The following is a 21,734-nucleotide window of genomic DNA, read 5'->3' as shown; positions in this document are numbered from 1 at the left end:
CCCTGCGGGAGCCTTCGGGTGTCTGCTTCAGGATCTGAACAGCCTGGGCCACAGCACTCAGTCTCCAGGAAGTGCAGGAGACCTGGTATGCACCTGAGGCAGACTGGGAGTGCACAGCTTGCTCTGGTGGCACGGAGCTTAGGTTCCAGTCCTGAAGCCTCTGGAGGGAGCCCTCAGATCTCTCTGCTTCCGGATCCAGATCAGCCTGGGTGGCAACTCCACATCTTCAGGTCTTGCAAGAGGCAAGAGGGGCTTCCAGGAGGCGGACTGGGAGGAGTCAGTGTGCTCTGATGAATCCAGCAGGCCCCTGCAGGAGCCTTCAGGTGTCTGCTTCAGGATCTGAACAGCCTGGGCAACAGCACTCTGTCTCCAGGCAGTGCAGGAGGTAAGCTGTGCACCAGAGGCCACTTGGGAAGAGGCAGCTTGCACTGGGGAGTCCAGCATTGACAAGACTAACTAACACCAGTGAGAAACAAATGGCAAAAGGCAAACGCAGGAACGTCACTAAAAGAAATCAAGGCAATGTGGCAACATCTGAACACAATTCTCCTTTAACAGCATGTCCTGGATACCCCATCACACCAGTAAAACAAGATTTGGATTTAAAATCACTGGTCATGATGCTGGTACAGGAACACATGAAGGACATACTTAAAGAAATTCAGGAGAAAATGGATCAAAAGTTAGAAGCCCTTGCAAGGGAAACACAAAAATCATTGAAAGAAATTCAGGAGAATACAAAAGCCAATAAGGAGGAAACGCAAAAAACACTTAAAGAAATACAGGAGAACTTTGGTCAACAGGCTGAGGTCATGAAAGAGGAAACACAAAAATCTCTTAAAGAATTACAGGAAAGCACAAACAAGCAAGTGAAGGAGCTAAGCAAAACAATCCAGGATCTAAAATCAGAAGTAGAAACAACTAAGAAAACTCAAAGGGAGACAACGTTGGAGATAGAAAGCCTTGGGAAGAAATCAGGGGACATAGATGCAAATATCAACAACAGAATACCAGAGAGAGAAGAAAGAATCTCAGATGCTGAAGATACCATAGAAACCATGGACTCAACAGTTAAAGAAAATGCAAAATGCAAAAAGCTTGTAACCCAAAATATCCAGGAAATCCAGGACACAATGAGAAGACCAAACCTAAGGATTATAGGCATAGATGAGAGTGAAGATTTACAACTTAAAGGGCCAGGAAATATCTTCAATAACATTATGGAAGAAAACTTCCCTAACCTAAAGAGAGAGTTTCCCATGAATATACAAGAAGCCTACAGAACTCCAAACAGACTGGACCAGAACAGAAATACTTCCCTTCACATAATAATCAAAACACCAAATGTACTAAACAAAGAAAGAATATTAAAGGCAGTAAGAGAAAAAGGCCAAGTAACATATAAAGGAAGACCTATCAGAATCACAGCAGACTTTTCACCTGAGACTATGAAGGCTAGAAGGTCCTGGGCAGATCTCATGCAGACTCTAAGAGAACACAAATGCCAGCCAAAACTACTATATCCAGCAAAACTCTCAATAACCGTAGATGGAGAAACTAAGATATTTCATGACAAAACCAAAATTACCCAATATCTATCCACAAACCCAGCCCTACAAAGGATAATAGGAGGAAAACACCAATACAAGGAGGGAAACTTCACCCTGGAAAAAGCAAGATAGTAACCTTTCATCAAACCCAAAAGAAGTTAACCAATCAAATTTTAAAAATAACGTCAAAAATGACAGGAAGCAACAACCACTATTCCTTAATATCTCTTAACATCAATGGACTCAATGCCTCAATAAAAAGATATAGACTAACCGACTGGATGCATAAACAGGACCCTACTTTTTGCTGCATACAGGAAACACACCTCAGGGTCAAAGACAAACACTACCTTAGAGTAAAAGGTTGGAAGACAATTTTACAAGCAAATGGTCTCAGGAAACAAGCTGGAGTATCCATTTTAATATCAGATAAAATTGACTTTCAACCCAAAATCATCAAAAGAGACTCTGAGGGACACCTCTTGCTGGTCAAAGGAAAAATACAACAAGAAGAACTCTCAATCCTGAACATCTATGCTCCAAATGCAAGGGCACCCTCATTCATAAAAGAAACTTTATTAAAGCTCAAAGCACACATTGCACCTAACACAATAATTGTGGGTGACTTCAACACTGCACTTTCCTCAATGGACCGATCAGGAAAACAGAAACTAAACAGGGACACAATGAAACTAATCGAGGCTTTGGACCAATTAGATTTAACAGACATATATATATATATAGAACATTCTATACTAAGGGAAAAGAATATACCTTTTTCTCAGCACCTCATGGTACCTTCTCCAAAATAGACCATATAATTGGTCACAAGACAGACCTCAACAAATATAAGAAGATCGAACTAATCCCATGCCTCCTATCAGATCACTATGGAGTAAAAGTGGTCTTCAATAGCAACAAAAACAACAGAAAACCCACATACACGTGGAAAATGAACAATATTCTACTCAATGATACCTTGGTCAAGGACGAAGTAAAGAAAGAAATTAAAGACTTTTTAGAACATAATGAAAATGAAGACACAACATACCCAAATCTATGGGACACAATGAAAGCAGTGCTAAGAGGAAAACTCATAGCCCTGAGTGCCTCCAAAAAGAAAATGGGGAGAACATACACTACCAGCTTAATGACACACCTGAAAGCCCTGGAACAAAAAGAAGCTATTTCACCCAGGAGGAGTAGAAGGCAGGAAATCATCAAATTCTGGTCCAAAATCAATCAAGTAGAAACAAAGAGAACCATACAAAGAATCAACAAAACCAGGAGCTGGTTCTTTGAGAAAATCAACAAGATAGATAAACCCTTAGCCAGACTAACCAAAGGACACAGAGACAGTATCCAGATTAACAAACTTAGAAATGAAAAGGGAGATATAACAACAACAGAAACTGAGGAAATTCAAAAAATCATTAGATCCTACGACAAAAGCCTATACTCAAAACAACTGGAGAATCTGGAGGAAATGGACAGTTTCCTAGACAGATATCCGACACTAAAACTAAATCAGGATCAAATAGATCAGTTAAACAGTCCCATAACACCTGAAGAAATCAAAAGGGTCATAGAAAGTCTCCCAACCAAAAAAAGCACGGGACCAGATGGCTTCAGTGCAGAGTTCTATCAGACCTTCATAGAAGACCTAACATCAATACTCTTCAAACTATTCCACACAATAGAAACAGAAGGAACTCTACCCAACTCGTTCTATGAAGCCACAATTACACTGATACCAAAACCACACAAAGATCCAACAAAGAAAGAGAACTTCAGGCCAACTTCTCTTATGAATATTGATGCCAAAATACTTAATAAAATTCTTGCCAACCGAATCCAAGAACACATCAAAACGATCATCCACTATGATCAAGAAGGCTTCATCCCAGGGATGCAGGGATGGTTCAATATAAGGAAATCCATCAATGCTATCCACTACATAAACAAACTCAGAAAAAAAACCATATGATCATCTCATTAGATGCAGAAAAAGCATTTGACAAAATCCAGCATCCTTTCATGCTAAAAGTATTGGAAAGAACAGGAATTCAAGGCCCATACCTAAACATCGTTAAAGCAATATACAGCAAACCGGTAGCCAACATCAAACTAAATGGAGAGAAACTTGAAGCAATCCCACTAAAATCAGGGACTAGACAAGGCTGTCCTCTCTCTCCATATCTTTTCAATATAGGACTTGAAGTTCTAGCTAGAGCAATTAGACAACATAAGGAGGTCAAGGGGATACAAATTGGAAAGGAAGAAGTCAAATTATCATTATTTGCAGATGACATGATAGTCTACTTAAGTGACCCGAAAACCTCCACCAGAGAACTCTTACAGCTGATAAACAACTTCAGCAGAGTGGCTGGTTATAAAATCAACTCAAGCAAATCAGTTGCCTTCCTATACTCAAAGGATAAGCAGGCTGAGAAAGAAGTTAGGGAAATGACACCCTTCAAAATAGCCACAAACAATATAAAGTGTCTTGGTGTGACTCTAACCAAACAAGTGAAAGATCTATATGACAAGAACTTCAGGTCTCTGAAGAAGGAAATCGAAGAAGACCTCAGAAAATGGAAAAATCTGCCATGCTCGTGGATTGGCAGGATTAATATAGTTAAATGGCCATCTTGCCAAAAGCGATCTACAGATTCAGTGCAATCCCCATCAAAATCCCAACACAGTTCTTCACAGAGTTAGAAAAAGCAATTCTCAAATTCATCTGGAATAACAAGAAACCCAGGATAGCTAAAACTATTCTCAACAACAAAAGAAATTCTGGGGGAATCAGTATCCATGACTTCAAGCAATACTACAGAGCAATAGTGTTAAAAACTGCATGGTATTGGCACAGTGACAGACAAGTGGACCAATGGAATAGAATTGAAGATCCAGAAATGAATCCACACACCTATGGTCACTTGATCTTCGACAAAGGAGCCAAAAACATCCAGTGGAAAAAAGATAGCCTTTTCAACAAATGGTGCTGTTTCAATTGGAGGTCAGCATGCAGAAGAATGCTGCATTGATCCATTCTTATCTCCATGTACTAAACTTCACTCCAAGTGGATCAAGGACCTCCATGTACAACCAGACACACTGAAACTAATAGAAAAGAAACTGGGGAAGACAGTTGAGGACATGGGCACAGGGGAAAAGTTCCTGAACAGATCACCAATAGCTTATGCTTTAAGATCAAGAATTGACAAATGGAACCTTATAAAATTACAAAGTTTCTGTAAGGTAAAGGACACTGTTAAAAGGACAAAACAGCAACCATCAAATTGGGAAAGGATATTCACTAACCCCACATCTGATAGAGGGCTAATATCCAATATATACAAAGAACACAAGAAGTTAGACCCCAGGTAACCCTATTAAAAACGGGGTACAGATCTAAACAAAGAATTTTCACCTGAAGAAATTCGGATGGCCAAGAGGCACCTTAAGAAATGCTCAACATCATTAGTCATTAGGGAAATGCAGATCAAAACAACCCTGAGATTTCACCTTACACCAGTCATAATGGCTAAGGTCAAAAACTCAGGAGACAGCAGGTGTTGGCGAGGATGTGGAGAAAGAGGAACACTCCTCCACTGCTGGTGGGGCTGCAAGATGGTACAACCACTGTGGAAATCAGTCTGGAGGTTCCTCAGAAAACTGGACATGAGACTTCCAGAGGACCCTTCTATACCTCTCCTGGGCATATACCCAAAGGATTCCCCTGCATGCAACAAAGACATATGCTCCATTATGTTCATAGCAGCCTTATTTATAATAGCCAGAAGCTGGAAAGAACCCAGATTCCCCTCAAAGGAGGAATGGATACAGAAAATGTGGTATATTTACACAATGGAATACTACACAGCAATTAGAAACAATGAATTCACAAAATTTTTAGGCCAATGGTTTGATCTGGAAAATATCATCCTAAGTGAGGTAACCCAATCACAAAAGAATACGCATGGAATGCAATCTCTGATAAGTGGATATTAATTAGCCCAGAAGCCCTGAATACCCAAGGCATAAATTGCATAACAAATGACTCCTATGAAGAAGTATGGAGAGGGTCCTGATCCTGGAAAGGATTGATCTAGCATTGGAAGGGAATATAAGGACAGAGAAAAAGGAGGGAGGCGATTGGAGAAGGGATGGAGAGAAGAAGGTTTATGGGACATATGGGGAGGGGGGATCCGTGAAAGGGGAAATCATTTGGAATGTAAACAAAGAATATAGAAAATAAAAATATTAAAAGAAAGAAAGAAAGAAAGAAAAAAGTCTCCTTAAAAAAAAAAAAAGCCCAGGCCCAGATGGCTTTATCAAACAAGAAAAAAGCATATCATCATCTCATTAGATACTGAAAAACCTTTAGCTCTTACTTTCATGATTAAAAAACATCTTGGAGGGATCAGGAATACAAGGCACATACTGGATACTGGATATTGGATATTGGCATGTAGACGAATGCAAATAGATCAATATTTATCATCCTGCACAAAACTCAAGTTCAAGTGGATCAAAGACCTTATCATCAAACCAGATACACTGAACCTGATAGAAGAGAAAGTGGGGAAGAGCCCTGAACGCACTGGCACAGGAGACAACTTCCTGAAAGAATTCCAGTAGCTCATGCACTAAAATCAACAATTAATAAATGTGACCTAATGAAACTGAAAACCTTCTGTAAAGCAAAGGACACTATCAACAGAACAAAACAGCAGCTCACAGAATGGGAAAAGATCTTTACCAACCACACATCTGACAGAGGGCTGATTTCCAAAATATACAAAGAACTCAAAAAATCAGATATCAACAAACCAAATAATCCAATTAAAAATGAGGTACAGAGCTAAACAGAGAATTCCCAACAGAGGACTCTCTAAAGACCAAGAAACACTTAAAGAAATGTTCACCAACCTTAGCCATCAGGGAAATGCAAATCAAAATGACTCTGGGGTTCCATCTTACAAAATGGCTAAGATCAAAACATCAATTGACAACACATACTGGTAAGGATCTGGAGCAAGCGGAACATCCTTCATTGTTGATGAGAGCGTAAACTTGTACAACCTCTTTGGAAATCAGTTTGGTGGTTTCTTGGAAAATTGGAAATAGTTCTACCTGAAGACCCAGGTTTGCTACTCCTGGGCATATGCCCAAAAGATGCTCGATGCTTGACCGTGCCATAAGGACATTTGTTTACCTATGTCCATCAATGTCCAGCTCAACTATGTAACAGCTTTATTCACAATAGCCAGAAACTGGAAACAACCCACATGTCCCTCAACCAAAGAATGGATACAGAAAATGGGGTACACTTGCACAATGGAGTATTACCCAGATATTAAAAACATTGATATCATGAAATTTGCAGGTAAATGGATGGTACTAGAAAATATCCTGAATGAGGTAACATAGACCCAGAAAAGCAAACATGGTATGTACTCACTTATAAGTGGATATTATAAAACAGATAAAGGATAACCATGCTATAATCTACAAACCCAAAGAAACTAAATAGAAAAGGAAGGCTAAGGGGAACATGTAAATCTCACTAAGGAGGGGAAATAGAATAGACATCTTGGGTGGGTGGGGAAGGGGACTGGGTGGTTGTGAAGGGAACAGGAGGGATCCGGTGTGAGGAAGATGGAGGGAGAGAATACTGGGAGAGACAACTGGAATTGGGGGAGCATATCTCTGGAATGAGCTAGAAATCTAGGGCAATGGAAACTCTCAGGAATCCATGAGGGTGACTCTAGCATCCTAGCAATGGGGGATATGGAGCCTGAACAGGTCATCTCCTGTAACCAGGCAAGACTTCCAGTGGAGGGATTGGGACACCAAATCAGCCGCAACACTTTTGACCTGCAATTTGTCTTGCCTACAAGATGTGCTGGCTGAGCTACCATGTGAGTGCTGGGAGTTTATCTGTAAGATGGTCATAATGCTGCGCCCTAAGTCCAGCCTGCACAGGGCACATGGGACTGTTCCATGAGGTGCAGGGTGCAGGAAGGTGATAGCATTTGCTAGACTTCCCCAGCTGATGTTTGAGGTCATGCTGGATGAGCAGGGGTAGGAGGGGAACTTCTGAGTAGGACCAGAATGAGTGCAGGTTGGATGTAGGCTGCAGCAGTGTGGCGTGAGAGATGAAGGAAGTCCGAGGAGAGTGAGGTGGGCAGGAGACTGCAGGAGCTGGGGAGGAAGACACCAGCTTCCTGTGTGGAACCAGAATCAGAGGTGAGGACTCTTAGTGGTCCCTTCTGCTAGGGTGAGAAAGGCCCCGTAGTCCTTAGCCTATGAGACACAGGGCAGACTGTATCAGCCAGAGTCCCTCAGCAGAGTCCAGGCTGTTTGCCTGGGGATGGGCTAGAAGCCATGGAGATCACTTTGTGAGAGAGTGCTTCCTCCTCTTCTGCTCTGCTCTGCTCTGTTCTGCTTTGACCATGGTTGCTTCTGGAGGCTGACAGTGTCCTGTCAGAACCACCATCAAGGTGGCGGCCTTCAAGGCAGTGGAGAACATGTCCTTGTCACTCTGTGTCCACCAAGATAGGCTTGGGTCAGTCATGTATCTGCTGTGACTTACTATATGACAACATGTGTGAACACGCATAAACACATGCACACACACACACTATGTAGCTCTCTGGCCTGGGGCTGTAAGAAGGAAGCAGGAAATAAAACTGAAGTCTCTCCACTTAAGGAACTCAGTGGAGGCCATCCACTGTGGTTTGCCCCTTCACTGAATACACATAAGAATCCCATTATGGCCCTGCTGCCCTTTAGCTCAGGAACACCAATGGCACTGTTATTTTCTTTGCTTTGGCTTAGTGTTGTGAACCTGTCATTGCCCCATACACATTTAAAGTTCCCCTTTTGTTCTAAGTTCCTTGGGGTGACAGTGTGTGTTGTGTTCTTTCAAGGCCACCTGCTAAATCCACTGAGGAAGGCTGACTGAGGAAATGGTTGCAGTTGTTGAGCAAATCAGTGGATCTGAGTCACTCCCTTCAGCTCTGCAGGAGCCAGTCAGCTGGGGCAGAGCGGCCTGGTGGGGGCTTCCGGGTCCTGAGGGACACACACACCTTAGCTGATTTGGAAATACAGTGGACTCCTTGGCCTAGTGGGCAACAAATTATGAGCCCCCTTCTCTTTCTCTCTCCCTTCCTCCCTTCTTCTTTACCTGCCTTCTTCAGTCTCTCTCCCTCCTTTCTGCCCTCTCTCCTTTCCTCCCCCACTTTCCCCTCCTCTCTCTTTCTTTTTCCCTCTCCTCCTTTCGTTCTTTGTTTCTTTCTTCCTTTCTTCTTTTCTTTTTCTTTATCTCTCTTTCTTTCTCTCTTTCCTTCCTTATTTCTTTCTCTCTCTTTCTTTCTTTTCTTTCTCTTTCTTTTTTCTTTTCCTTCCTTCCTTCCTTTTTTCTTCTTTCCTTCCTTCTTTCCTTCCTTCTTTCCTTCCTTCCTTCCTTCCTTCCTTCCTTCCTTCCTTCCTTCCTTCCTTCCTTCCTTCCTTCCTTCCTTCCTTCCTTCCTTCTTTCTTTCTTTCTTTCTTTCTTTCTTTCTTTCTTTCTTTCTTTCTTTCTTTCTTTCTTTCTTTCTTTCTTTCTTTCTTTCTTTCTTTCTTCTTTCTCTCCCTTTTCCAGACATGGTTTCCATGCAGCTACAGATGTCTTTAAACTTGGTGTGTGGTTAAGACCTTGGGTTTATTTATGATCCTCCTGCCTCAAGTGCTGAGATACCGTGTATGTGCCTCCACATCTGGTTTTTGATGCTCTGGGGCTGGAAGCCAGGGCTTCACATACACCAGACAAACACTCTCCCAGTCCCAGCTCCAGCCCTGCCCCCTTTTTTAGGGATTTCCTTTTAGATGGGATCTTTGAGGTTGTTCAACAGGACCCACTCAGCTAGCAGCTTAGAATGTTTCCTTTGTCCCTAGAGAAGCTGGCACAAATGGACTCTGTACAGCTAGAGAAGCCATGGCTTGGGACAAGGAACTTCCCAGAGCCTCCTATGGCCATGGTGGGGCTCGAATCTCAGGAGAGCTCAGGACTGGGTTCCCTCATGTCTTCCTCTGAGCAGCCAGAGCAACATTTCCAACATTGCTCCCTGACCCTGTGTCACATTGTTCCTTGCCTTACCCTTCTTCTTCTGTGGGTTTCCAGACTTGGAAGGTACAACCCTCCTATCAAAGGTGAAAACAGTAAGAGCACAGGACATTCTTCCAGATCTCAGGCAAAGGAAGGCCAGTCTACTGGAAGCCCGAGGGCAGGAGGAGGGTGAATAGGGCCCAGGCATGCACTGGGAACAGCCTTAAATGAACCAACCACACAATGACCCTACCCCAATATCCCACCCATGTGAGGGAAAGGGGCACTGCCATTCAAAAGCCTTGGATAAGAAGTAAGGGACCCTGCTGTTCCAGGCTGAACATAGTCTCTGCTAGGGACAGCCATGGAGTTCAGTCTTTATGCAGAGACACTGAGGTGGCCACAGGTGTGTTTAGGAAGGTGTGGAGGTGCAGAATCAGGATACGCTGTCAGAAAGAGCCTGGCTCTAAGCTGGGATACGGTCCTTTAGAGTGTCCTTTGTCACTCATCTCTGGCCTGTTCACAGATGACGTGGATGTGCTAAACTAGAACCTGGTCCTTGTCCAGAGACCAGGCCTTGACTCTGAACCTGCATCACTATTGTGTCTTTTTGTTTAAATATCCATGTATTTCTTTTATGGAGGGGAGGGAAACTGATTTGAGCAAATCTCTCTGTTTATCAAATAGAAATTAGCATATTTGTATTGGTGTCAGAAGAGAAATTCCTTTGAACATTTGCATGTTTGTGGATTATAGTTAGAAGTAAGAAGTTCCCATGGTCTGAACCTTTGGTCTCTGACTTTCTGTTCCCCTCCTGTGACATTTCTTTCTTGAGCTTTGACTCTCAGTCATCCTACTGCACTGCAGCCTTGCCCACATTAGAAACCATAGCCTGATGGACGGATGCACATTTTGGCCTAGGCCCCTGCCTTTTTTTCTTGGCTCTAGCGTTTATATGGGGACGTCACCACACCTTCTTTTATTTCCCTTGTGCCCTGTACCCACTCCCTGCACCAGCTTCTCTGTCTCCCAGCCTCACCTGTGTTCTCTGCCACTATATTCTTAGACATTCTGTTTCCACATTCCAGACAAAAGCCCTGGAATACCAGCTACTGATTTCTCTACTCTCCCGGAAGTTGAGTGGACACGGGGCCCTTAGGTGTAGCCCAATCCTAGTTGCCACTGGATGCTTGGTAGTGCTTCAGTAGACCTTTGACTCTGGTCCTTCTCTCCTGGACAGATCTGCAGGACAATTTTCACGAGGTGGATGTAGCCTGTAAGTTGCAAAGGACTTGAGGGCAGGGCTGGTGGAGATATGTGGGCTCCGTGGAATATTGACTGTCAGTAAAGCTGCAGACTAGATGGACCATCAGGTAGAAGAGGGAGAACAGTGGACGGGACATGGCCCAGGGAACACATGCCCTCCAAATTCCCACTTTCCTTCTGAGTTCCCTATCACACAGGTGGCACCTCTAGCTGGCATCAATGACTCAAAGCCCAATTGGGGGCCATTCTGGGCTCTTGTGTTTGCCATGCACATATTTCCCCAACATAACTGCCGTCTGTAAAGTTTCCTATATTCACTGACTCCTTCTGGTGATTGGAGTTAAGGCTCTTGCCATATTTGTCTGTGTGACCCCAGATGTAAAGCAAATCTGGCACAATAACAAAGTTCTTTGTGTGTTCTTGCATGCAGATATTCTCTATGTTGAGTTAGGTCCTGAACCCATGAATGACCTGTTGAAACACATCACAAGGCCCTATGGGGCGGTCTTGGCTTTTATACTACAAGCTCTTAGCAGATACATGAAGTCCATAGCCCACTGCTTGAGAACCATGGATTCAGTGCAGAAATGCTCAGGGTAGGGTAGTTCATTTAAGAGGAAAATTGCCCTCCTTCTGTTAGAGCCCAAGACCCAACTATGTTTTGGGGTAGCCTCTGCTTAGGCTTGCAGTGAATCTTGATGGATTTTAGCCAAGCATTGCCTTGCTATGTGCCTCCTGATGCACACCATACCATTCCACTTTCCAAGAATTGTGCAGCTAAGTTTTAGAATCTAGGGTAGATCTGACTTGGGGTACACTTGATCTCATTCTGTTCTATCAATGGCTTCTATCTTTTTAGACTGTCATGGGTACTGGTGGCATGCTTGTTTCCTGCTCATTTTTCCTTTGGGTTCAGAGATCCAGGTTGAGCCTGAAGGGAAATGGGGACCCTCTAGCTGGGCATCTCACTGGACCCCAACATCAGTCCATCTTGGCCCTAAGCTTTCTGATGGAAGAAATGAGCTCACCTCTTACTTCTCTCCAAAGGCCAATGGATGCCACTGTCTAACCCAGCTGGAATCCAGCAGGAATCCTTGGATGACCTGAATAGGCTCATCTCATGCTCTGTGGCCATGCCCATGCATGCTCTGGCTTGGAGGTGTCCTCATTAATTCTCTCTTGTCCCCAATATACCTGGGACCATATGTTCATAATTTGGAGGGGCAGTTGTGAGGCCAAGCACTTAGAGATGCCTAGAACAGTTCTTTGTGCAGAAACTGCCTGAGGAGGTCCATGGCAGTTGTCCTTTATCTGGATAAGATTTGCCATTCAGGTTCCTTGTTCTTATTCTTTGCTCTGAAACAAACTATTGGGATGTATTTCGGTCTCTCATATAGACTCATTCTAAAGCCTAAATATACTTCCTTTGTCAATGATTTGGCTTCCTGATGTATCAATTTTATCTGAGCAGTATAATTTATTGTGTAGTTGAATGTATGAGGATCAAGTTTTATTTCAATGTCTGCCATGGGTGACGGTGCAATCCTTGTGAAGGAGGACCTCTCTGAAAGAGCTATCCCCAGTGTCTGAGGACACTGATTAGCACAGAAGCCAAAAATGGAATATACCTTGCCTTTGGATGAATTTAGAGACAGAATGTAAGTCCCTAAAAATGACTTCTCAGAATCCCAGTAGAATCAAGTGATAGAGACTGTGGGTTAACAGGGCAAGTAAAGGAAGCAAGGTACCCTGTGCTCTTACTCACCAGGTCAGAAAACAGTCAATTCTGCTGAGATGGCTGTTTCTTACCAGCACATTCCACCACAGAGTCTATCTTACTCATGTCAAGCAACCTTCTAGGAGTCTTCAATGGGTCTATCAGAATCCAGGAGTGCAAACTGGAGTGTCCCAAAGAGTATGGGGACATTTACATCCTCAACCCAAGGAGGAGGATTAGCATGTAAGATAGACAAAAACAAGGGGTAACTTCTGTGTCTTTCCCAAAATCTGAGCATCATACTGTGTAATGGCTGAGGATAAGAAATCAAAGCAGGGTAAGATGGCCAGGAGTGGTTCAGTGTGAGATCATGGATTTCTCAGCTGAGATGAAGATGTTGGGGGATCATCTGGTGGAAGTTGTTACGGGTGCATGGTCTGGGTGGACCAGTTTTCAAGCCTTCTACATTTAGTCAATGAGCATGGTTATTCTCAGTCCTCTGAGCCTTGGTGATGCCCACAAGAGCTAACTAGGAGGACAGCATGCCAGTATAAACCATCCTGAACCTTCCCCTTGGCACCATGTCTCTTATTTGCCCAACAGCCCACATCCTGCTTCCCAAAAGCTGCTTGGACTCTCCAAGATAAAAATCAAGGCCATGTTCAGGGAGCCACTGGGAGTCTTCGATGCTTACCTAGAAGGAAGTTTTATCACCGAAGTCAGGCCTTCTGTGTTGGGCAACAGCCAGGTTGTTCCTACCATAATCAATCCAACACACATAACCTTGTTCCCATGGATTAGCCAAACTGTTAACAAAGTTCTTCATTTCCGTCATATTGATTTACAGAGGCAATAGAAGCATACCACCAAGAGGGAACACCTCCTTCTACTCAGGAACTTATAAATGTCAAGAAATTTCTACCCAAATCAAGAGGAACCGGCACAATGGGGATCTCCACCATTATCTTTGAAATATGTCTTTTGTGGGGTCAAATCCTTTCTACAGGTATTTTGTCTCATTTATTTATAGTCATGAATTGTGCTCCTGCTAATCTCGGTCCTGGTGGATTGGTTGAAATTGATCATGGTTGTGTGACTGCTCATCTCATGGGGTTTCTTTGCTAATAATTGTAAATATTTGTAAGTTTGTAGAGGCCCGTGCTTCTCTTTTTGACCTGTGTCTGCCTGAGAGACAGAAGTGGTGATGGTGGGGAAGAAGCCAGGCATTCTGTTGGTGTTCCTAGGGAGTCGTTCAATGAAAGGAATGACTGACTGTGCTCAGAAGTCCCCAGGCTCAGGAAAGGCTCATGGGCACTAGGAAGAGACCTTAAACCTTGCTAAATTCCCAAGCTGGGTGCTGTGAATCTGGACGGAGACGAGCCTGTGTAGATGTTCTGCACATGCCTTCTCTTCTGTATGTCTGGCTCTGTCTGCAATATTTACTGAGCAAAGCCAGGGCAAGTGACAGACAGACAGAATGATGTCAGAGTGCCAGTCGCTGACTTGAAGCTCAGTCACTCCAACATGGTTTCATGTTCTCAGAGGGTCAAGTGATGAGCAAGGAAGAGTGACCTGGCCAGTCCTCCACATGGCTGAATGAGTCATCTCACAGAGGACACCCTGTCTATCCCATCTTCTTCTTTGTCTCTGTCTGCCTCTCTCTTTGTCTGTCTGTCTCTTTCTCTTTTCTCCACCTTTTGCTTTCCTGGATATCCTATCTCTTCATCTCTCTTCCTCCGTGCTTTCTCTCTCCATTCCCCTTTCCTTCCTGCCCTCCTTCCCTTTCTCCCTTCCCTTCCTCCTCTCTTCGTTTCTTCTTCACACACGCCGTTCTTTTCTTTCTTCCTTCTGAGTCTCTATGGCTAGGTTCTGTATTTTTGCAAGATTTTCAGATGAGTTACAGAATGCTCACTCTCTCCAGGCTGAGTGAGGGTCTGCTGGAGATGATGTATCATTTGCAGAATAGCTTTCATGAGAACATCAGCTCAAGACCAAAGCCTCAATCTTTGACTGCTGACTAAGGGGTCCTAGACTGAGGCAGTCTAGAATTAGTTAGGTTGTCTCTGTTCTTAGAGAATGTGAAATAGGAAGCAAGGTTAGCTTTCTGGGTGATAGACTTGCTCTGTTCTTGCCCTGTGACCTGGAGTCACCATAGTCCTAAGGGACAGAAAGCCTTGCCCTTATCCACAAAGAAACAAATGCAGTAGTCCTGTGGGGCTGAGGTTATTTGTCCTTTTAGCACGATGCTACCATGTGCTTACATACAGGTATGCATGCTGTGGCTTCAGCACACAGAAGGAAAACTGACCCTCTTCCACTTGTGTCTCTTCTTTGATTCAAACTAGGTATCACCCCAAAGTTAGGCACCATCACTTCCATAGTTCAGGTGAGGCACACCAAGGCTCAATCCATCTGCTATATGGGAGCTGGGCCAGAATTTGAACCTTGAGTAAGGCCTGCTGGCACTGAAGTAACAGCTAGGTCAGATTAAGCCATGGCCTCTCTGTGCAGGGAGCAGAAGGAGCTGAATCTGCTGCATGTGTGGCTTCAGTGCTGTCTTTGTACAGAGTCGGGGTGCAGGTCATGGCGGGCAGGAGAGAGGCTGTGACATTGCTGCTGGTCAATGGCAGAGCCAAGGACACTGTTGGGACAGTCCCTGTCCTGAAATAAAATCCAGTTTACTCTTTGCAAATGGGGTCACATGCTCTGTTCTCCAGAGTGAAGGAATGAGACACCTCCTACCTGCCACCCTGTAGGACTAGCAGGTAGAATTAGTCTTAATATGCTCATGCCCCATTTGGGGCATTTTAAAAATGTTTTCTCCAAATGTAGCTTCCTTAGAGTAGTATGGGTATTGTAATATCTTTGGAAGAGGGGACTTGGGAGGAATCCAAACATTAACCATATACTCATCATCCGTGAACAATTATCTCCCAGTTTCCATGGATTAGATTCTAAGAACTTCCTTGCTTCTTCTACCCAAAACATCAAACTCTCAAGTCTTTTATCAACTTGTGTGTGACCCACAGACACCCTCCTGTTTCCTTCCAGTCACCCCAGATATAGTCCCTCATTGAATATCAGCATTGTGAGACTCAGTGCTACACCACATCACTCACGTGATGATGGCAAGAGGGAAAGGTTTCCATGCTCATTAATACAGAGGCAGGCTTTTTCTTTATATTTTTGATTCACCCCCTGTGTAATTTGTGAAGGAGCCCATGGGTACAGAGGGCTGACTGGAATATTACTAAGACTATTTTATTGTTTTAACCAATGAAAATGGAACCTAGCTGTTTGAGTTTGGGCTTTGAACATACCCATACAGCAAATGTGTAAAAGCTATTGCTTCAGGGCTTGGATGAAGGTGACTTCACATGTTCCTGGTCTGTCTTTGCATAAGAGTAAGTGTTATTGCTTTCTAGGAAGGTATTTGCTAGCATTCTTGTACATTAAACCCAGTACCTGAATTTGCTTTTATTCCTTTCACAGCATCTCAAACAACTCTTCCCACATCTGGTAAGTACATTGAAAATATGGACCTGTATCAGTGTATAATTTCCCTCTATGTTGTGATAGATGCTGATTCAATGTATGTTAATAAATGATACTAGGTTGAAATATATAGTGTCCCATCTAGACTCATAATGACAATAGAAATTCCTGCCAGCTATAGAATAAAGGTTCTATGCTAAGACAATTACAGTCTTCAAGTTTATGTTGTCCCACCCTCAAATTTCATTTTATGGCTGAATCAAATAAAACATCTAGATGTAAATCTTAGATTCAGTCCTACCTGCAAGAAATTCTTACTAGGAGAGATCAAATGGGATTAGGGATCTGTGGTTGGCAGATGATATGGTATGATATATGATATCACATCCTCTTCACACTCGTCCCAAGACTAATCAGAATCTAATATTAATAAGGTTATAGGACCAATTGTTTGTCACTGGTTTATTTCCTCTATTTTGAGACCCATCTAGCCTAGGCTAACCTTGGATTTGCTATGTAGGCCCAGCTACCCTTGAACTCCTGATCTTCTTGCCTGTAGTTTTCCGGGTCCAAGAATCTAGGATTGTGTCACCATGCCCCACTCTTATCACATTTGAAGTGACATATAATTCACTTCCAACCTCCTGCTTTTTAACTTCTTTTGAAAAAAAAAAGGTGTTTCTCATGACCTTGGGCAGTACACATAGCCAAAACTGAAACATTGATCCTCCAACTCCCAGTAAGAGTAAGTGCAGTTGAGGCTAATTTTGTACCCTGTATGGGACTATTTCTTCACAGTGGATTCATTTCTAAACTGAATTTTTTCTTTATTAAGATTGGTGGAACCCAGGGGCGACAAAAAATGGTAAGTTCATTTCCTTCACTTTTGTCTCTGGCTTTGGGCAACTGATGAGATTGGGGTTGAGTTTGCTTGCTGTTGCTGTGATCACACACTGGCCCTAAGCAACTTAGAGGATGAAAAGTCTATTTGGATTACAGGTCACCATCCATCACTGAGTAAAGCCAGGGCAGGAGCTGGAGACAGGAACTGAAGCAGAGGCCATGTTGCATCCCTGCTTCCTGGCTTTCTGACTCATGCTTAGCTAGTGTTCTTGTACAGCAGAGGCTCACCTGCCCGAGGACAGTGGGCGGGCCTTGCCCTAGTGGGCGGGCCCTGCCCTGCCAGTTATCAAGACAATCCATACAGATGGGGCCATGGACAATTCTGGGCAACTCCCAGATTGAGAATCCTTTATATGGCTGGAACTCTGTTGACTATGGAGATAACTAGGACAGATGGCCATCATGGCTGCTGCTGCTGTTGCTGCTGCTGCTGCTGCTGCCGCCTGGTGGAATCCAAAGGAATTGTTGGACACAGCAATCAGGGTTGGGTAGAGGTGAGAGATATGGGTATTAAACTGCTGGGTAGACCCTACCAATCCTTAATCTGCCTCTTCATTCTTCTCTCTGCCCTTCAGTCATGTGATGGATGAACTTAGCTTTAGCCTTCTGTCAAAAGGGCTAGTGGAAAACAGTCACTGTTTCTTCCTTCCAAAATTAAAATATTGCACATAATTAATGCTCAGCTATTACAGGTATTATATGCTATTATTATGATACCTTCCTGGCAGGAACTCCAGGGAAAGCTTTTTGGCCAGTCTCCAGAAAGGGCCAAACCAAGGCTGGCTGTTCTCTATGGGGAACACTCAGAGAGAGCAGAGGGCAGAAATAATGTGTCCTTCAGACCCAGAGTCTTCTTTGGGAACACCTTGGTAGGTTCAGTTGGTCTTTGCCAACCCCCATAGCATCCTCTGAATATCTTCAACAACAACTGTTTGAGCCCCTCTCCTTACATCCACACCAACCTTCCACTCTCAAATCACAGAGTTTTTACAACCACAATGGAGTCAAAGAAGGATCCAGCTCTTGCTGTCAGGACACTGAACCTCTTCCACAGCTGTCTGTTTCCTCTCACAAGCAGCACAGATTTCAGCGTGAGAGACTTAGGGAAACCACTCCATGCAGAAGCATGCTGCCTGCTGCCTGCCCAGTCATGTGCAGCCTTACAGTGGGAGAGCAAGCTGGAGGGAAGACTTCTGTTAGATGGACACCATTGTACCCTTGACCCTGATGAAGATGGAGTGGATGCTGAGGCTCCCTTTGTGTGGTGTGTGTGTGTGTGTGTGTGTGTGTGTGAGAGAGAGAGAGAGAGAGAGAGAGAGAGAGAGAGAGTCTCACCATGTATCTCTGGATGGAATTCCTATGTAGACCATGATTTGCATAAACCTACCTGATTCTGTCCCAGTAGTAGTGCAGGGATTACAGGTGTCAGCCATCATTCCTGTGAGGAATCAGTTTGGACATGAAAGCAACTAAAATATACAGAGGAGGCATCCTCAAGGGCCACCAAGGAGGTCTTCTTCTGAGGGGTTCTATTGACCATTCTCAGTGCCCTGAAGTCCCCATGTTTCACCCACACCTTGTCCAGCCCAGGGAGCAGAGTCACAGGCTTCAGTCCCTGGAGAGGAAATCAAAACTCTGCATAGCCAATGCCCTTGTCATTTCCCTTTGAGGCCTTATAAACCTACTGTGGATGTCATGACCCCTGCCCCCCATTCTGGGACATTACATTTCCAGTTCCATTTCTTTGAGATCTTCCAATAAAAGGTGTTGGTGGCACATCAGTATAGTTTAGATTCTTATGGCCTGGGGTTTGAGAAAGAAAAATCCCTTTCTTTCCTTCTTGGCATTTTTGGATCCAAACACCAGCAAGAACTGTTTTTATACCAATGCCTCTGGCCAGCCTAGAGTTTGTTGTGAATCCAATTTGCTCAATGTCAGGCATTACTTTTCCTTAGGCATGTGAGGTGTCCCAAGGATGAAACTGGGTTTACTTCCACTTAGCCATATTCCTTCCCAAGATTCCACCATGTTTATATCAGGACCTACTGTGTGGGGAGGGTTCAATTATTTCCATATCCTGAGACCTTATGAAGGATACTCAGAAGCTGATTGCTTGGTCCCAGTGGATTACTATCTAGATATCTTTAGTGCAATCTCCAGGACCAAGTCAACTCTTGAAGGTGCTCTGTGCAGGTGTCAGGGCTCTTTAAAAGTAATGTAAACATATGCTTGAACTTTGTGTCTCATTTAAAGGGGACACAATAGAGCCATTTCCAGAACAATAGATAAAACAATGAGCATAGTCACATACACACACACACTTGCATACGCACACACACACATTCAGGCAAGCACACACTCAATAATCTATCATGCAAGATGCTGAAATAGTAGGATCTTGAGTTTCAGTCTAGCCTAGGGTACATCCAGAGATACAGAACTGCATTCACAGAAGCAGGCTTTTTTTCTTTCATAATTATGGCAAACAGGCAGTACACCCATCCACTAATGGAGGCTATATTTGTCTACAGCCAGTTTAATTAGAAAAGAAGAATTACATGTGTCTGTGTGAGAATCATTTTTGTACTGGTTCGCCAGAGCTCTGTGCAAGTACTACAAAGGCAAGTCAGAACTAGGTCTCGAGGTTAATAACACTTTCCCTAAAAATAGCCTTCTAGCCTTGGAGAACCGAAGAGTACATAGATTTCTCACTAGTGTCAAGTCACATAGCATTGCCCAGTACAGACCCTGAGTCACATCCATCAGCAGGTTGAGTGCACGTGCATGTCTTGGTTTTTCTCAATGGAGACTTAACATCATGTTTCTCATTTTTCTCCCTCATCTCTCTATGGACGTGCAGAACTGACTAGTTCAGTTCCTGATCACATACCAATAGGTAAGAAAAGATTGTCTAAATCTCTCTCTGTAGGTCATAATGCTGATTTTATTCTGGGCATTGACTTCCTTGGGACACTTAATGGGATAGTATGGTGGGTGTGTGCTGTGAAGACCTAGAGAAGTTGGGGATGCCTCCTGATCCTGAGGGCTTTCCTCCACTGGGAACCCATTCACTGCCCATTACCCTGTGTGTGTGGAGGGGTCAGTCAGCATGCTGTTGCTGGCCATTTCCCTCTGTGTGTATAGGAGAAGTCAGTATAAGAGTGGGTTCAAAAAATCCGTGGTCTCTAGATTTAGTGTTATGTTAGAAGAGACTCTGTGGTCTTGGTGACCAGCAGTGACAAAGCTTGCAGGCCTCTAGTGTGGGTTCATTGCAGACAGTGTGAGGTCATGTGTTGGGGTCCAGCCTCGACACAGGATCAGAGTTCTCTACTGGAAGCAGGGAAATCTGGAAGGTGCGTAATAAATATACACAGACTACTTTTTGGGTAGAAGCTGACAGGCAATTTTTCAAGGCTTAAAGTTTCTCTTCTCCCTCATTCTCTGTTTTCTTTCTCCCTCGCTCATTTGCTCACAGCTTGAGGCTGCAAACACTCTGCATTCTCCTGCACACTCTGCTCTTCTCCTGTGCGCTTTTCTTTTCTTGCACTGTCATGCTTATACACACCTGTGTGTTCCCCTTTCACTCTCACGCACACTCTTCCCAATCATCTCACACACACACCACATGCACTTTCCTTTCACACACACACACACACACACACACACACACACACACACACACACACACACACTCTTCACGCACATCTCACACATACACCACATGCACTGTCCTTTCACTCACACATACTCTCTTCACACACATCTCTCACACACACCACACATTCTCTCTTCATTCACTCTCACAAGCTCTTCTCATGCTCCCCTGCCTTCTTCTTGCCCCAGTCTTTTATTGATTCTCCAAAAGCAGATAAATAACACATTGTATAATCATAGTCAAATCAAATTCGGAAGAATAACCACATCCCACAAAGAATCAAGAATAACAATTGTTTCCTAAAACTTCCAAGCTTCCCTATTCCTAGTCCTATAGCCATAATAATAATAATAATAATAATAATAATTTCAAAGTTATTGTTATTTAAACTTTAACTTTAACTCTTATACTTCAGAGCTCAGAGCTGGGAGGCCAGCTACTTGCATCCTCTTGTGAAGCTCTAATGATAAATGACATGGGCAAAGCTGCCAGGCAGTGGCCAGGAAGAATCATAGTTCCCCTAGCTTTCTGCTTCTTCATATTGCACACAATGACTCTCCTAAGAGTCCCAGTGTTTTGACTTAGTTTTACTAATATAAGATTTTACATATTCTATGCTTGCTTATCTAGGAACCACTCTCAAATGTTGTGCAAAACTTATTTCATAACTTTAATAAGTTTTTCTTTTGTTGGGGCCCCAATGTTGGCTCTAACTCATTTCCTAATACTTTCATCAAACTTACTTTGCAAGTCAAGCATTAATCTGGAACTACCATTGTGCATTTATTGCATTGTTTCTAAGATGACAACACACGGCATACACTTGGACTCTTAGGACTGTGCTGTGCCTCATGCCTCAATTTTTAATTGTTCAAGAATGATTACATCAGGGAACATCTAGTTTCACAGAATTCACCAGAGCAGGAGAAAGAAGTAAGAAAATCAGACATAATAGAATAATTATGCACATCAAGGTCAACTGAAAAATAATCACACACAAATGAAATCTGTACAGCTGTTGTCCAGGGCTAAGGTTAGAAGAAATGAGAA

The 21,734-nt window shown here is 43.4% G+C and overlaps 1 protein-coding gene across 1 annotated transcript in view; it reads left to right on the top strand.

Annotated features, from left to right (window-relative positions):
- The first annotated feature begins 13,576 nt into the window (after positions 1-13,576).
- Positions 13,577-21,734, top strand: part of Dmbt1 (deleted in malignant brain tumors 1) — a 219,663-nt gene continuing 211,505 nt past the window's right edge. The window contains exons 1-2 of the mRNA XM_052175095.1: positions 13,577-13,637; positions 16,124-16,150. Of these exons, the coding sequence (XP_052031055.1) occupies positions 13,577-13,637; positions 16,124-16,150 (88 nt within the window). The remainder of the gene's footprint in view (positions 13,638-16,123; positions 16,151-21,734) is intronic.

This window comes from Apodemus sylvaticus, chromosome 1 (assembly GCF_947179515.1).
Source record: "Apodemus sylvaticus chromosome 1, mApoSyl1.1, whole genome shotgun sequence".
Taxonomy (NCBI): Eukaryota; Metazoa; Chordata; class Mammalia; order Rodentia; family Muridae; genus Apodemus; species Apodemus sylvaticus.
Note: the sequence above shows the minus strand (reverse complement) of the source record. Positions and strands in the feature narration are given on the sequence as shown.